This window comes from Cryptotermes secundus, unplaced genomic scaffold (genome assembly GCF_002891405.2).
Source record: "Cryptotermes secundus unplaced genomic scaffold, Csec_1.0 scaffold618, whole genome shotgun sequence".
In the NCBI taxonomy this organism is placed as follows: Eukaryota; Metazoa; Arthropoda; class Insecta; order Blattodea; family Kalotermitidae; genus Cryptotermes; species Cryptotermes secundus.
The window spans coordinates 873453-891222 of NW_019734973.1; the positions used below are offsets into that span (position 1 = coordinate 873453).

The 17770-nt window shown below is 40.0% G+C and overlaps 1 protein-coding gene across 1 annotated transcript in view; it reads left to right on the forward strand.

Moving 5' to 3' along the window:
* Positions 1-1618: 1618 nt before the first annotated feature.
* Positions 1619-17770, forward strand: part of LOC111869141 (sex peptide receptor) — a 36750-nt gene continuing 20598 nt past the window's right edge. Inside the window, exon 1 of the mRNA XM_023860384.2 lies at positions 1619-1944. Within this exon, the coding sequence (XP_023716152.1) occupies positions 1819-1944 (126 nt within the window). The 5' untranslated portion in view covers positions 1619-1818. The remainder of the gene's footprint in view (positions 1945-17770) is intronic.

Genomic DNA, 17770 nt, shown 5'->3' on the forward strand with positions numbered 1-17770 from the left:
GTTAGTGTCAACTTTAGCGGATAGAGGGTGTTACGTGGTCAGCGCAACAAATCCCCAAGGCCATTAATCTCGGTTTCCTAGACCAGAATCGATAATTTTCCATTTAAGCAGCTCCTTAATTATCCTTACGAAGCTGAGTGGAACCCGTTCCAGACTCACTACTTCTCAGAAAATTTGGTAGCACCAAGTATCTAAGCCGGTACCTCTGGATCTGTAACTAGTAACTCTAACTACTAGACCACTGAGGCTACTGACTGTGTCGTTATAGAAAGCATGAATAAGTAAATAAGAAAATATATGAATACACAGCTAAGACCGTTCTGTGACACTTTCATGTTGATTCTTTTCCAGGCGAGGCAGTCGTACATCCTGGCACCGAAGGACCTCAGTGAAGCCGCAACTGTCTCTGTCATCTTCTGCATTTTATCCACAACCCTGACTTGCGGACTCAAGAAAGAGAGACTGCCACATCTCACCGTTCTCCCTTCTCCTTGTGAAGAGCCTCTACAGCGTGCAATTTGTGAACAGACTGGGCTTCAAATGAAACTGTTATAATATGTAGATAAAGCAAAACAAACTTAGGACAACAGCAGGAAAGAAGTGGTTGAAATTTTAACATCAGTTTCGAGATAAATTACTTTTTATATGAAAATAACGTAATCTTTTTTAGCTTACAGACATATTTAAATCGAAGAAACCAAACCTTACCGCCTTACTTCAGACTTAACACGAACATGAAAGACAATTACGCATGCGCAATCTCTGAATTCGAAAGTTCGAATAAGAACTACAAAATTTTTACACAAAATGTGGAACATGATATTCAATAGCTGGTGTTAATTGTGTGTCGTGTCTATGTGGTGCACAACTACAGGCAGAAAATTTAACGTTTACGAACCTGTTTAAAAGATATCACTATATTATTTAACTGAAAGAGCTGTTCTCCAATTATATAAAATAAAAATTAAATTAAAAATTCTTCGAAAATTACCTTAGGTTCACAGAAGAACTCATATTAAGACGTCAGTAAGAAGAGTAGTGTTCTGAGCTCAGTGCACAAGAAATTAGATGTGCTACGAGGAGTGAATGGAAACAGTTTCTTTTTTTTTTCAGGAAGTTCGAAATTGGTCTCAGAAAGAAGAAGAAAATTTCAGCCGATAACCATTTAAATTTCTGATAAAAATGAAATAGCCTTAAGTCATCCGTAAACGATATTTATATTTATAGTTTTTTGGCCATTTTCAACTTGAAAGAGGAGTACCTAAGTTATATCACCTGTGTTCTCTGTTTCTTATATTACCTTCTGACGATATGACTGGGTTAGTTTGCGATATATTTTAAAGTGAAAGCAACGAAATGTTTATTAACAGTATTCCTGAAATTAAATGCAAATAAATACGCGTGTTATAAAAGTAAAAATATTACATCTAAGACTGTATTTTGCATTTTATACTTATGACTATATTTATATTAAAATCCAAGAAAAAATCAGTTTTAATTGAGTAATTGAGCGAAAAATCCGAATTTGTCCTTATATAAGTGATTTAATTAGCAACGAAATATATAGAATAATCATCCGTGATGATAATAAATTAAATTGAATCACAGAAAATTGAAGTTAAATTTTAATAACATTTTACAAACACAGTGAATACATAACTGTCAGTTGAATTGCAGAAAACTCTTTGGACATATGTGTTTACGGGAAGTGCATTTTGGATATGGGACATTTATCGGTGCTTTCAAACCACAATTTATCATTGGATGTACAGTCAGTCAGATGATAACCAGAGGAGTAACTGAGTGACCTGAGGCAAGATGGAGCTCAATAGCAGCGTAGCCATGAGCATCAGCAACGACACGCAGAGCCATGAGATCCTGTCTTCCAACACATCCAACGTATTTTGTCCGGGTCTCGCTGACTTCAGCGTGGGATACAGACGGGTAAGCTGTAGATCAACTTTGAGTCTCGTGCAAGGCTGATACCCTTCATATTGCTACATGCGAGTATTCACACTGCCACGTAAAAATTTAGTTACAGATTCACAAACATGATTAAAACGCGGATAATTCGTTTCCTACACATCCGACGTGAAAACAGTAGAAATGGCTTTAACTTTTCACAAATGGCGTGATTATTATATTCGGAGAAGATTTACAGTTTTCAGATATGCACGTTTTTTGTTCTTTTGCATATTTCACTGGGTTAGTGGGCACGAGGTAGCGTACTAGGTTGAGGCACAATGCTACAAGCCGGAAGATCGCGGGTTCGATTCCCAATGAGGTTATTCGATTTCTTAATTGATCTAATCCTTCCAGGCAAACTATGACCCTGGGGTCGACTCAACCTCTAACAGAAATGGGTACCATGAATATTCTTGGAATATTCTTGGGGGTTAAGGGCTGCCGGCACGTAAGGCTGACAAACTTACCGCCATCTGTGAATCGATTATGTAGATAATGTTGGACCCTCAACGTCTCACAACCCTATGGGCCTCCATGGCATGTTATAAGGATAGCTTTTACTAGGCTAGTGAAGCGGCCTCCGTAGTCTAGAGGTAACGATCCCACCTCATGACTCGTGGTACGCGGGTTCAAACCTGGCGGAGGTGGTGGAATTTTTAAGGGCGGAAAAATTCAGGGAACAAGTACTCCGGGAGGGACTTGTTCCAAAGGAGGTTACTGAGCCAAATTCAAAGACATTTCCCGCCCAACAGTAGTCTCTAACGCCTCTCATAGATGGGGGAAGCATTATAGATACCGCCAAGCCAGTAGAGGCCGAACTCGCTGGCTCGGTCGGGACTGATGGTACGCACCAATATCGGTAGGGTATAGAGACTGGTAGAATATCATAGAGGGAAGCACAATAGACCAATACTGGTCTAAGTGCATGGGGAAACCCACCCTCTCCAATAACTAACTAACTAACTACTAGGCTAGTGTGTTAAGAGGTTCTCATAGGGGTGACTATGAATATCCTTGTCTTCTGGAATTTTACGCCGTGTAGTTTCGTGAATAGTTATCAATATTTTGGGAGAAAACCCTGTTACCTGAAAATTAAGAGATAAAGAATGGCTTTTCTGCCTAGAAGATGGAGTCGATAAATTTCTCCGAAACTTTTATAACAATCTTCCAGACTACACAGTGTTACATTCCACAAGGCAGTAATCCTTAGTGGTCTTGATATTCATTTTATAGAGATACAAACCTACTGCTGCGAGGCTAATCACATTACACACAGTCGGAAATTACATTTCCTTGTCCAGTGAATGAGATTAGCTCTTTCTAGGAGACCCAACAGAGTACATGTCTTCTCCCCCCTTATCTGAGGACGGAAACAGATCCAGTTTGAGAAAAGTCGTGTTTTTTTTCTAGAATACCGGACGATGGAAAAAGTCTAAAAACCCAGCAATTCTGTATATTATATTATGAGTTAACCGCTGCTGTGATGTAACACTGAATACAAAGTTGTGTTTCCTTTCAACCGCTTTATTACCAGCTTAAGGGTTTAGAGCCCAAATTATTATAAACTAAATTCAGTTTTCGAATTGGCTTCCATTAGCTAGAAACCAAGCCCCTTGGGGTTGCTCTCCACTGAACGTCTAATCCTTTATACACTTTCATCTCATTTCCTATTGCAGCAACAGCTTCGCGCATGCGCTCTTAGTAACTGTTACATGTGAGCAAGAACCGCACAAGTCGGGTATAAAAGTTTCCTTTTTTCACACAATTCTTGTATATAATCTGCAGGATCTGCAATAAATGTATGTGCTCAGTAAGTACTGACTCGTGAATGAGTTATGCCCAGTGGTGTAAATCATATACTTCTTTCTATTTACTTAGGTAAGTTCCCCCCCTCTTGCGTAAAGCAACAGAGGCGTGAAGCTGACCACTCAACTCCAGCTAGTGCCTAGTTTAAGAAAATGTGGATCTATACATCCATTCCCCCATACACCTTCATGGCATAGTGCTTAATTCGTTGAGCACAGAGAAAAATTTACCTTTACCTCCTTAGGTATCATATTAATGCTTGTATTGGGGTTTTACTCCTATCTGTCTGCTAGAGTTAGGACGGTCACTTTTTCAGTCTATGTGTAGTTTCGCTATTGTCTAGGAGATTCGCTGCTAGTGCATGAGTGTGGTTTTCTAATTTCCTTAAGTATTTGGTGTTCCACTTTTTTATTTCACTGATCACTATGTTCATTTTTAGATCCTGATCAATCCTCTGGTTGTTTATGTATCAAGGTACATTCAGAATGGATTTGGGAGTCTTGGATTTGAAGCGCTTGATGATTTCGTTGTTTGGAATTTAAGACTGTCCCCATAGCTGAATTCCGGATACAAAAGTTAGACTAAAAATAAACGCGTCCCACTGTTGTTAACGTGCTGCACAAAGCTATCGTTTGGTGACACAGGTGAACCGGAATATTGTTTGCAGGACACAGTTTATTCCAATGACACACAGAATATTTTCCTGACATCTTATCATTACACAGTTAGACATTTTGTGTAGCGAAGAACTTACACGATATATAACCAGTTACTTGGTCCATCTCGTGTAGAGAGATCGTTACTTACTCGACATTGCCAAACTACGGGCCGAGGGTTTTTATAACAATTCGAAAACAGAAGTTGATTTAATAACATTTAGAAATTCAGTTCTTACATCACCGAATTCACAAAAGTCTTCCAGTAGTCCTATCCTGACCTACACGAATTCAGTCACACATTTCCTTCATACATATATAAAATCTCTGTTATTAGTATCCTCTCACATAAGCCTAGGATTTTAATGTGATCTTCGGCGTTATTATATAAAAGGATGATAAATTCTGGACTAGATGAACAACGATTAGCTTCCCAAGAAGAATTCTAGCTCATGCAGTTAGTTCCTACCTAATAGAAAACACACTGCATCTCCATTACAAACTTCGAAATATTAATTATATATATATACATAACAACTGTTTGTTCTGAGAATCATAAGAAACATACAAACATGATATGTGGGCAGAATATAAGATTTTAAAATGCTAAAGTGAGTGGTATCTATAGCAACAACAATTTATAAATTGGTTAGCGTGCAGAGTGGCCATCTATAAATTGCCTCAAATACTTGCACAAGTGAACTTGACAGAATTGAGGCTGGAAAAGTAAACATATATGACACATTACACAAGTCAGCTGCCAGCTGAGACACAATGTAATTTTCGTTGCGAATTCTTGTTTTCTCCAAACACACACATAGGCTCATTACGTCGCTAACTCGATTGTAAATCAAACAAAGTTTCGGCAAGTTTATAATTTCTGCAAAAGAAAATAATCTAAATTGCCCAAATTAACAGCGTGCCCCTCAGACAGCGTGCCCTTGACTTCTGGCTGCAAGAAGGGACGTGTAAGAGAAACAAAACAGCAACTCCTCGGCAGAACTCGTAACACATACAACTTCCCTTTATTCAAAATGGCGACACTAGCAAGGATGATTAATTAATCTTTCGGGATTTCTTTCATATTTTTACATGACAAATTTTCATCCAGTTAATGCCGTTTCGGTTTCAAAAAGTCAGACACGGGTATTGAATTGGAAGATGATTTTTCAAGTGTTAGACCGAATGCTACAGAAAGTCTCCCTTGAGGTCAACTGCTCTGAACACACAACCGCGATTCCCTTTTCAATCCTTCTTTTTCTGTTTCATTTTTTTTAATTTTAATATATTTGAACAAATTCCGATAGGAAATCGAATCAAAATTTGCACAAACGGATCTTAAAGTTTTTATAAATATAAAGTTTAGGTATTCTTCATAGTCACCGCTGTAAAAACATCAAGTCTTACATATATTAGGGATTCATTTCATATAACAATTGGTATGTGAAATTTAGCAAAATGAGCACTACATATTTGGGCCCCTAGTGCTCATACCATATATATCTTGAACATGCCACTTACTGAGTTTTATTTAGGGAGATTGCCTTCATAATCATCACAGTATAATGCAAATCCTTAAAGCTGTATTACAGGAAAATATTAAATTTTGGGAGGGGAGCCAATATAAAGAGTCCTGTTTTTTGAAAATGAAATGTTAAAATTCACCAAACACAGATCTAGAATAGATAAATTCTTGAATAGCAAATATGCATAAAATCATTGCATCTAATCAGGCGCTAACGAGAAGCACAATCATATATCGATACATACAAAAAACATACATAGAAACATATAAACATCACTCAATCACTCACTCATTCCTAGAGCTGAAAACTTCTCGAGAAGCCGTCAATTGTGCAGCTACTCAAGAACTTCCCAGTGATTTATGGAACCCGAAAGTTCATTAGCTTGTTCACAAGAGCCCTCCATCGATCCCTGTCCTCAGCCAGACCAATTCAATCCATACAATTCGATCAACATCCATACACACATTCTTAAATTTGTACTCATTTCTATACAGATATTAAAATACGTCGTAGATATATGGCATAAGAAAAACCACTCTTTCTTATTGAGATGGGCTTCGAACTCTGTAAAACCGCCGAAATCCTGAGATCCATTCTTCCACGATCACAATATATTCTCATATATATATATATAGAAAACCGAAATTAACGGCCGTGGGGATTCGTTGCGCTGACCACACAACACCCTCTATCCGCTAAACTTGGCACTAACTGTGCCGACAAGCGGCGGTCGCTCGATCGCTATAGTTCGTTTGCGGACTCAAGCCACAGATTATATATACATATACACTACATACTGGGGATGTAAGAAGTGCGTATTATTTTTTGGTTTGGTTCATTATCAATTTCAGTACCACATTCAAAGTGCCTACTTGGAACAGATCACTACTTATTGCCTTCCACAAGAATGCAGCATCACATATGAGCGCAACTGAAGTAGATATAAAGAACTGAAAACAAATAAACTCGGTGTACCAGGCATTGGATCCAGGCAAACGAGTAGGCTACGAACTCTGTGATCGAAACGTCAATACAGCCTTGAAGTTGTGAAGCGAAAACTTTTGTTACAGAAGGGATTTGTGGAAGTTTCGCTTCAGTTAAACTCCAGAAACCACTTGATGATGAGGACAAATGTTAATGCGTTAGAACTACACAAGAAATTATAAAAAGAACTTCAGTCTTTCATCGTCCTTGAGAGCCAACTGAAAGCCCCATCTTCGCAGTGTTACTGTCATTGAAATTAGATGCCTTTCTGCAACAAACGTAAGCTCTCCAATTATGTACAATTCCATCTGGACGCTTTCTGCAGTTGCTAACATTTCCTTCAGAGCTATTTACGTGTCCCTAATTACTTTTCCTTTAATGACCTTTGTTTCATAGTTTCTTGGGGGGGGGGGAGGTTTAGACTGAGTCCACTTTACACGTTGACCACTGTTTGGTCTATTGTACTAGCCCCGGATGATAAACGATGTGTGTGTGAAGAAGTCGGAGAAAATCTGCCCCAGTGCCACTTTGTCCACCATAAATCCCACATAATTTCACCTGGGCTTTAACCCGGGCCGCCGCAGTGGGAAGCCGACGTCTAACCACCTGAACTATGGCACGGCTATTTTAAAGATTTTGTTCACATTTTGTAAAAAGATACTTAATTTCAACCTCCATACTTCTTTTGATAGATATCTTAAGAGAAGTCAGCAGATACAGAGAACCACCAACTTCAGACGCACAGTATTCCATACCTGTAGAGCTCGTGTTTGGTAGGAAAATGTATCTAAATTTGATTCAATTAAGAATGCGGATATAGGACTTACAACCATCTCTTGATCTTCAATTCTTGCCCGAATTTCGTGCATAGAAGTTGGCCATTGTAATCACCAAACATTTCATAAAATACACCAGACAGCACACGTATTAAAGATAAGCAGCGACACACACAGAGAGCGCCTACACTGAGCAAGTACAAATAACAGTATAAACATATAAGAATAACATAACAAGACATAACATAAGATAGTAACACAAATATTTGTATATTACAGACAACACATGAACAGCGATAAAAACAAGAAGTGGCCGCTGCAGCACGGTAGATATAGGGCATGTACCCTGAAAAAAAAAATTAATTTGAAAAAGAAAGAGAACAAAGATCTTATAGACATTTTAACTTGAATTAGGGTTTAAAAAGTGCTAATTTAAAAATCAAATCGACGCGTGTAGATTAACAAAGATTTTATACAATTAGAAAGACTGTGATTTTTACATTTTTAACAAGCAGTGTAACAGTTACGTGAGTGATACACACCTGATGATGGCCATTTAGGGCCGAAACATGTAGTGTGGAGGAGGAAAAAGAAGTAAAAACTACAATAAAATTGTTGCACTTAAGACGGTATTTGTCCATATATATTTCATAAAAGAATGAAACAGCGAGTTTAAGCTCCTCCTATAAGTATTATGCTTTTGGACATTATCCATCGTCCTGTCTATTTTATAAAACACCGTCCTGTTTCTTTTATGAAAATACAACGTTTCGGAGAGTGGATTCTGTCCCCGTCCTCAGGTAAAACCTACTCAGTTGGGTACAATAGAAAATAGACAGGAAGGTGGATAATGTCCAAAGACATAATACTTGTAGCAATGTAACATTTTCACAAAATTTAGATCTTATTAGCGAGTTTCCGCGTCCTGTATCCATCCACAATTGCAGGCACCGCTCTTTTCAATGAAACAACTAGCAACATTTCTATTGTAACGTGTTGAAAAATTAAGTTAGATAATATAATAAAATACGATAAATTTCCTTGTGATAAAATTTTTCTATTTTTATTCCTGCTGCTCCTACTTGGAGCATAGGGCATCCGTGAAACGCTTCGATTCACATCAGTTTCTTAACCTTAGACAGACGGTAGGACTCCTTGGACGGGGGATCAGCCTGTCGCAAAACCGCTATCTATACAAGACAAGATAAACACAGAATAAACGCAGACATCCATGCCTTGAGTGGGATTCGAACTCACGATGTCAGTGTTCTAGCGAGTGAAAGAATTTCATGCTTTAGACCGCAAGGTTAAGGTCGCGATGCAAGGGCCGAGAAGGCCAATTCCTTACACATTCATTCATTAATTAGACCGCGCGGCCACTGTGATCAGCGATAAAAATATTACGGTTTTGCATTTTTTCTCAAAAGACGCTATGAAGCCGAGTCACCACAACAGGTCTGAAATATGTTTGATGTAAGAAGTTTTAAATTCAGTCTGAAGATCTTCCCTTAAAAGTAATATTGTGCTCGCTCTTTGATGTGTTCATAACTCAGTTTGTAGTCTATACTTTTGAAGCCTGAAGTTCGTCTCAGTAATTCAGTTTCTACCTCACAGAAAACAGACTGCGTTTCCATTATAACAACCAGTCCTTCAGTACATTTTAGGGACGTAGCTACACTTTGCTCTGAGGATCATACGGAACACATAAATATAAGGTGTGGACAAAGTGTTGTTTTCTGTTGAAACACGTGGTACACATTTTTACTGCTATGTTTTGAAGAAGTATACGAGTATTATCCAGGTGCTTCTGTGCATAATGTAGCTTGTAGATCCGTTACTGGGTAACGACCTCCACACAAACAACGAAATTATACTCGCTGTTAGGCAACAGATTCTTAATAGGCAAATATACGCAGCCGTTACTAGGTAACGCCTTAAAAAACAAACACTTTCCCACAGAAACACTTGGAGTATAATAATGAACTGATTTTTCTACAAGGTCCGAGTCGAAATATTATAACCGAGACAAGCCTAGAAGTTAGTTTTAAGGGAGTCTGCGAAGAGAAGACTTGATCGGTGTAGTTAAAGAATCCCCTCTATTAGAGGCCGTTACCAGGGAACGACTAGTAAAGACACAACAGACTGTTAAGAATTGGCTTTTTCTGCAGTGGTTTGTAAAATTTGGAAATTAGCGATATTGTTATAGTGATCTGTAGTTACGACCTGTAAGCGGTCAATAAATCCAATCTCCAATCCAAAACCCCGTCGAGAGTCATTGCAGCACGTGACAATGGTTTAATCTTCAACGAAGACAGAATTCCCGTTTTATTGCTTGCTCGATTTTTCTCATGCATGTGATACTTATTGGTATTTACTAAGAGCCGGCTGAGTAACTGCACTTTCACTTTCTTCATCACGGATATGTGACTTGGCGCTAGAAGCGAAAGAAAATACATTCTCTGAATTTCCTCGTTCTAATTGATTGGCTGACCCTCAGTTCGCCTGTCTCAGATAAACGATTGTTTTTGTGAGGTTGGTTTGAATTATCTGACGCGGTAATTCTGTTTTTCACGATTTTTTTATTTTCTCATGATGTGGGATTGAGTCCCTTGTACTGCAGCCACTTCTGGCCTATTCTACCAGCCCTAGGTGTTGGTGATTGTGGAGTAGTCGGTGGAATGAGAATTGACAGGGGAAACCGACGTGCACGGAGACAACGTGCCCCAGTGCCAATTTGTCCACCACAAATCCCACATTACTTGACCTGAGCTCGAACCCGAGCCGCATCGGTGGACAACCGGCCTGAGCTATGGCACAGCCGCGACTTTTAATATTACTGTGAGAGGATGCTGATGAGAGAGTGCTTGGCCGTCTTATACTTCTGAGCCTAGATACAAATACCTGAATCTTATACACAGAAGCCTGCTCTGGTTCTCTCTATCTGTCTCTAATTCATTTTCGACATACGAGATTGTTACCTAGGTGTCAGTGCTTCGGAAAGCAAATAAACCGACGGATGCATGGTCTGTTCCCCTCATGTACGGGGAAGCGAATTCCTTTACACAGGCGAACGAACGGAAAATTTGAGGAAGATATCAGAAACACAACGAATGAATATTATTCTATAAGCCACCGTTCATAATTCGAACAGAAATAGAAAGAAGGGGACCTGGTTTCTAGCAGAGTAGTCTTCCTACCATTAATAATAGCTCTGTAACAACATCCTTTTTTCTTTTTCCTTGGCACTACAGCCTCAGTGGGCCTAGGCCTACCCCCATGAACTTCTCCGTTCACTTCGGTTTTTCTAGATCTTACATATTTGGTAGGACTCCTTGGGCGGGTGATCAGCTCGTAGCAAGGCCTCTACCTGTACATAAACACAGAAAACGCACATACACAAACTAAACATCAATTCCCTGAGTGGGATTCGAACACACGATCGCGGTTTTAAAGCGAGGGAAGACAGTACATGCCTTAGACGGCTCGGCTACCGTGACCGGCCTAACAACATCCTAGTCACCTTAAAATCACATCTCTAATTTTGTTAATAGTTTCACTAGGTTTTAAGCAGAGCGTAAATATGTCTAGGTGATTATTCAATTAACATTCTGTCTAGAAACTACCAGGAAGATAGCATCTGAGTATAATAAATGACTATACTTATTTCTTTAATGAATGAACATCAAAGATGTTAGATTGGAGGTTTTCACGGCGGTGACTATGAAGAAAGTAGTCTTCTGGGATTTGGCACCGTGTATATGTAGTGTTAACCGACGTTCCTCCGAAACGTCGGTTAACACCACATTTACACGGTGCCAAATCCCAGAAGACTGCTTTCTTCAACATCAAGGCTGTTCAGATGCGCGAAGTTGTTAAGAAGAACACATTTGGAAAATTCTGTCATGCGTCCGAGATTCCGTGACTAATAATAACGCGTTCTGGATTGGATGATGGGATTTTAGGACAACTTCTTCTACAATATCTACCCACTTCACATATCACTAGGACACGCTATCCTGGCAACGAATTTATCACAGGAACTCTCACTTCAAAATACTATGAAGTCTTCTTGCCATTTCTTGTTCAATCACCTAGGAAAGCCGACCCTCCAGAACTCGACCCAATTCTCCAATTTTAATTCCTTACTCTCCCTTCTTTCTTCGAACCGGCTCCCTTATGCAGACGTGGCACGGACCTACAGAATACATGTGTCATGTCTCAGAATGCGTGGAGCGGAGAGCATAGGGAACACCGTTTCTTTATTGTTTCGAAGGCATGTTTACCGCGCCGCTGCCTAGCAACAGGTATCCACGGTACAATATGAACAGAGCGTACTTCAATTTTAAATCTTGTTATTTTTTATGTATTCTCTTCGCATAGATTATGACAATTAGCAACATCATACCTCTATTAAAGCAGGCTTGTCTCCAGTATAAATTAAATTTTCTGCGCGTTCGCCAAAAACAATTTTAAAATGTGCATCTTGCTTCGCCATATGTCTGCCCGCATGTAACAACTCGAGAGCTACTGAATGGATTTCATGAAGTTCGATTGTGGGGAGTTTCACTTAAATCTGTGACACATTCCAATTTTAGCTAAGTCGGAGAAACGCGTACTTCAGATAAAAATCTGCAGGCATTTCTGTTCCTGTCTCGACCTCAACTCATTAGTAACTTACTAGATCCAGAAGTGGCCGCAGTACAAGGGACTTACTCTCACCCCACAAGCAATAAAAAAAAAAACTCACTAAATATTTATCAGAACAAAAGCTGTCTCGAGCACACACTGCAAAGAAAAATTAAATACACATCCTCTATACAGAGCGCTAGCCCCCTAAATCTCGGCTTTCGAGAGAATTAAAAGGAATTTTTCATACTGTGTCATCTCATAATTACAAAATTCTTACCCTGTTTTTGACACTGATTATCAGACCTATCGCTATTACGCTATTTTTAAGAGAACATCAAAATTAACATTCATGAACTGAAAACATACGCGTAAAAAGAGAGTGAACTCACCAGAAATATTATGCTATTAATAGTGTCCAATATCTTCCTTTTGTTCTGGCAGCAGTGGAAGGCCGTACTAAGTTTTCATACACCTCTTTCGCTTTCCACAATATTAAGTCTTTCAGACCCCTTTCAGGCCTGCACTCAACAGCCATTGTTTACCCTACATTTCTGTATTTCGTTAAAACCAAGTTTTCAAACCAGTTTCTGCAACAGTGTGTCTAGAAATGAAGGACGCTCTTGTAGTGAACATTAGCTGCCGTGCGTATTCTGTGAATCCAACTTCATGATTGGGTGTACCTTTCGAGTCTGAAATTAACAGTCACCATGTTATAAACTTCTTAAGCATACAGTTCATGCAAACACTATTCAAAAATTCACTATCGTCATCACAAAAAACACGGCTTGTCCAGTACAAGGACCGATAAATTAATGCTGTTTCGAGATATGTGAGAAACATACAAACATACATATCTATATATATAAACAATTTGCCCGCCTCTGTGGTCTAGTGGTCAGAGTTCCTGGTTACAGATCCAGAGGTCCGGGTTCGATTCCCGGCAATACCAGATTTTCTGAGAAGTAGTGGGTCTGGAAGGGGTCCACTCAGCCTCGTGAGGATAATTGAGGACCTACTTGAGTGGAAAAGTATGACCAGATTTCTCTTCTATCCTACAGTATATTCTTGAAGCCCGTTGATCCTGTCATGTCATATGACCTGCCATTAAGTTCCACTGAATGAGAGATGTGGGCTTAGTGACAACAGAGGTTCAATATTTATTGTCTGCGTTATTCTCTCCAAATTCCAAAGCTTCAGAAACTCCTTGAACACGAAGCGGACGAGAATATAACTGTGCAGTCTAATGGCATTTCTCTGCATGAAGTACTCACATAAAACTTAAAACATTCAAAACATAGCTTTAATTACATCTAACATCTGTTTTAGTGTTTAGAACTCTGCATTCTTTCCGCGGACTCTATTCCTATATTTCTGAGGCCGCTCCATAGCTCAAGCGGTTAGTCGCTGGCTTCCCACTGCGGCGGCCCGGGTTCGAGCCCGGGTCTGGTCAAGTGGGATTTGTGGTAGAAAAAGTGGCGCTGGGGCGGGTTTTCTCCGAGTACATCGGTTTCCCCTGCCAATATTCATTCCACCAAATTTTCCATCATCTTATTCACCCGGGGCAAGCTACGATAGTCCAATCAGTGACCGCCGTGCCGAGTGGACCCAGTTGGACTCCACCCCGCACTAAGAGAATTAAAAAAAAAAATTAATTATATATTTCTCACGATTCTCAGAATTAACGACAATTTTAGCCCTTAATGAACAATGATGCCAGTCACGGTAGCCGAGCGGTCTAAGGCGTGCACTGTCTTCGCTCGCTCGGAAGCCGGGATAGTGGGTTCGAATCCCAATCAGGGCATGGATGTTTACTTTGTGTGTGTGCGTTTTTCTGTGTTTGTGTACAGATAGAGGCTTTGCGACGAGCTGATCACCCGCCCAAGGAGTCCTACCGAATGTGTAAGATCTAGAAAAACCGAAGTGAACGGAGAAGTTCATGGAGGTAGGCCTAGGCCCACTGGGGCTGTAGTGCCAAGGAAAAAAATTAACAATGATATAATGCCGTCTTCTGGGCACATGATGCCGTGTAAATCTTATGTGAACCGACGTTTTGGAGGAACATATCGTCTCCATCTTCATGGAAGAAAAATCCGCGAGCGAGGAGCATGCTTGAGCAGGTGGCTGTTCACATAAGGTCTACACGGCTCCAAATCCCAGAATACGGCATTCCTCATAGTCACCGCTGTGAAAACCTCAAATCTTACACAACGATAATATCTGTTACGTGACATAACGTTACAGATCCCGATATTTCGCTCAAAGTACCATATGGGGACCAGTGGTCAGCATCAAGCCCCGACCTCTTTACCCCAGGGAGAAATCTTTTACCTATTGGATAGGGCGCTCAGTTGGCTTCAGAGCAGTGGATACGGCGAGACAACTTTCCATATCGGGATTCAAACTCCGATTCCACTGCCATTTAGCCCCCAGCTCCCAGTGTAGCAGCTCTGGGCAGTTTTCGTTGTCTGGAAGATACTTTCTTTGCCGCAAGGTAATGTAATTGCTTCACCGAGAATAGCTTTCCCTTCTATCGCGTTCAAATATCAGCTTCCTTGGCAGCTTGAATAGGATTGTTTTGAAGTAGTGACCACTGGAATTACCACTGACATTATTCAGTTCTCTCTCAATTACATTTTATTGAATTGCTGAAATGAAAACTATTCATATCGCTGTTAACAGTGGTATTTTTTAATAATCAGAATTATGACCTATTTAAAATTGTTTTCCTTTCTGGCCTGTCTTTACATGTCGATTTGAACTCCTCTGTGAATTTGTGTTCCATTCATTTACAGGACGATCATTTTAAGTTCAAACCTTGGATATGTAAATATTAGACTAATAAATTTTTGTAGGAAATATATTTTCTTTTTCTGTGGGGCTACAGCCCCAATTTGGACCTAGGCCTACCTCCATGAAACTCCCCGTTTCACTTCGGTTTACTAGATCTTACACATACGGTAGGACTCCTTGGGCGAGTGATCAGCTCATCGCAAGGCCTCTACCTGTAGACAAACACAGAAAAACGCACACAAATATCCATACCCTGAGTGGGATTCGAACCCACGATCTCGGTTTCCGAGCGAGCGAAGACAGTGCATGCCTTAGACCGCTCGGCTACCGTGACCGGCAGGAAATATATCAGAATATGGAAATAAAACTTTAAGGGATATTGTGGCGTATAGTTTGGTGTATAGGACTAACGTGTCGGAGGAACCAGCTGTCTCTATCTTCAGGGTAGAAGAGAGAGGTGGACCTATCTGTCAACGTACACAGAAGCATATCTCAGAAAATTGTTATATTAAAATTCTCTCCTATTTCTTTATAAACGAGGAAAATATAGAGAAGGGGGGGAAGGTTATGCGGAAGTCCCTTCCTTAAAATAAACTGAAAGATTAAACTATGACAACATATCCCTTTATAATAAAGAAATATTAAAATTAAATTGTAACTAAACACTGTTAGTTGATAAATATTCATATTGTCAAGAAGTAAAAATTACAAACAGAATGAATGCATAATTAATAATAAACTCGGCAATAAACCTTCGGGTTCCATAAAATGCTGGGAAGTTCTTGAGTAGCTGCACAATTGGCGGTTTCTCCAGCTTTTCTTGAGAAGCAGCCAATTCTGCAGCTACTCAAGAACGTCCCAGCATTTTATGGAACCCGAAGGTTTATTGACGTGTTCACAAGAGCCCTCCACTGGTCCCTATCCTGAACCAGATCGATCCAGTCCATGCCGCCCCATCCTATCTCTCTCAGATCCATTTTAATATTGCCCACCCACCTACGTCTTGGTCTTCCCAGTGGTCTATTTCCTTCTGGCTTTCCCACAAATATCCTATATGCACTCCTCTTCTCCCCCATTCGTGCTGCATGTCCTGCTATCTCATCCTCATTGACTTGATCATTCTAATTATACTTGGAGAAGAGTACAAGTTATGAAGCTCCTCATTGTGCAGTTTACTCTAACCTCCTGTGACTTCATTTCTCTTCGGCCTAAATATTCTCCTCAACACCCTGTTCTCAAACACCCTCAGTCTATGTTCCTCCCTTAAAGTCAGAGACAAAGTTTCACACCCATACAGAACCACAGGCAAAATTATATTTTTGGATATTCTAACTTTTATGTTTTTAGGCAGCAGACGAGAAGACAAAAGGTTCTAGACTGAATGGTAGCAAGCATTACCCGAGTTCAGTCTCCTCTAAATTTCCTCCTCAATCAGGCTTACTGTAATCACACACACTAAAATAGAATTAAATATGTTTAACTTGTTTAACAGGTCGTTACATTTCAAGCTCTTATTGCAACACATTAAGAGTGTAAAACAACTCTGATTCGAAGATAATAAAATTTAGAGAGTGGATTTATTATTTTGATGTAGGATTTGAGGTCCTCACAGCGGTGTGTATGATGAGTTCTATTTTCTCACTGATATGTTGAGTTTTTGGACTTTATCCATCGTCCTGGTTTTGAAGATAACAAATAAAAACACGACGTTTCGGAAACTGGATCTGTTTCCGTCCTCAGGTGAGGGAAAACACCTATTCAGTTGGGTCCGTTAGAAAGAGCTAGCCTCAATCACTGGACCAATCACTGATCACTTTATCAGATGGATAAAGTCCAAAAACCCAACATATCAGTGTTTTATACACCATCGTCAGAATCCTATAGTAACTACTTCTATTTTCTCAGATAAAACGCCATGAACCCCATTGAAATTTAACCCTCTTCAGATTCGAATAAACCGAGCAAGATACCAATGGGAAAGCAGGTATCAAACCGAGTTAGGCGGCTTGCCAATGAGAGTTTCTGTGCTGGACAATGAATGTCTGGATCTGCCGTACCGGCCGTGTTTCGTATTTATCGTTATGCGGTGTGTTTCTTGAGAATGAGAGCGCTGTGGCTTTTATTCATTCCCATCTTTTGTGAGTCTGGGGGACCGTGAGATTTTAGGGTTATTTGCGTCTCGCTCTATTCATGTTTCACTGGATTTCGCGAGAAGATATTGTACGGTGTTGTGTACTGCATTACTTGAGCTTCCTTTGTCATCCCGCCCACACCCCTGGACCCACCCACATCTGTGAAAAGTGACTTATACAACTTTCTTAGCAGTGATGTGCAAACCACAGCCCACCATAATGGCAATATCAGGCGCTTGTTGATTTTAAAGAATATTTTATAATAATTTTGTTTTCATGATTTTTTTCCCTTGGCACTACAGCCCCAGTGGGCCTAGGCCTACCTCCATGAACTTCTCCGTTCACTTCGGTTTTTCTAGATCTTACACATTCGGTAGGACTCCTTGGGCGGGTGATCAGCTCGTCGCAAGGCCTCTACCTGTACACAAACACAGAAAAACGCACACACAAACTAAACATCCTTGCCCTGAGTGGGATTCGAAATCACGATCCCGGTTTCTAAGCGA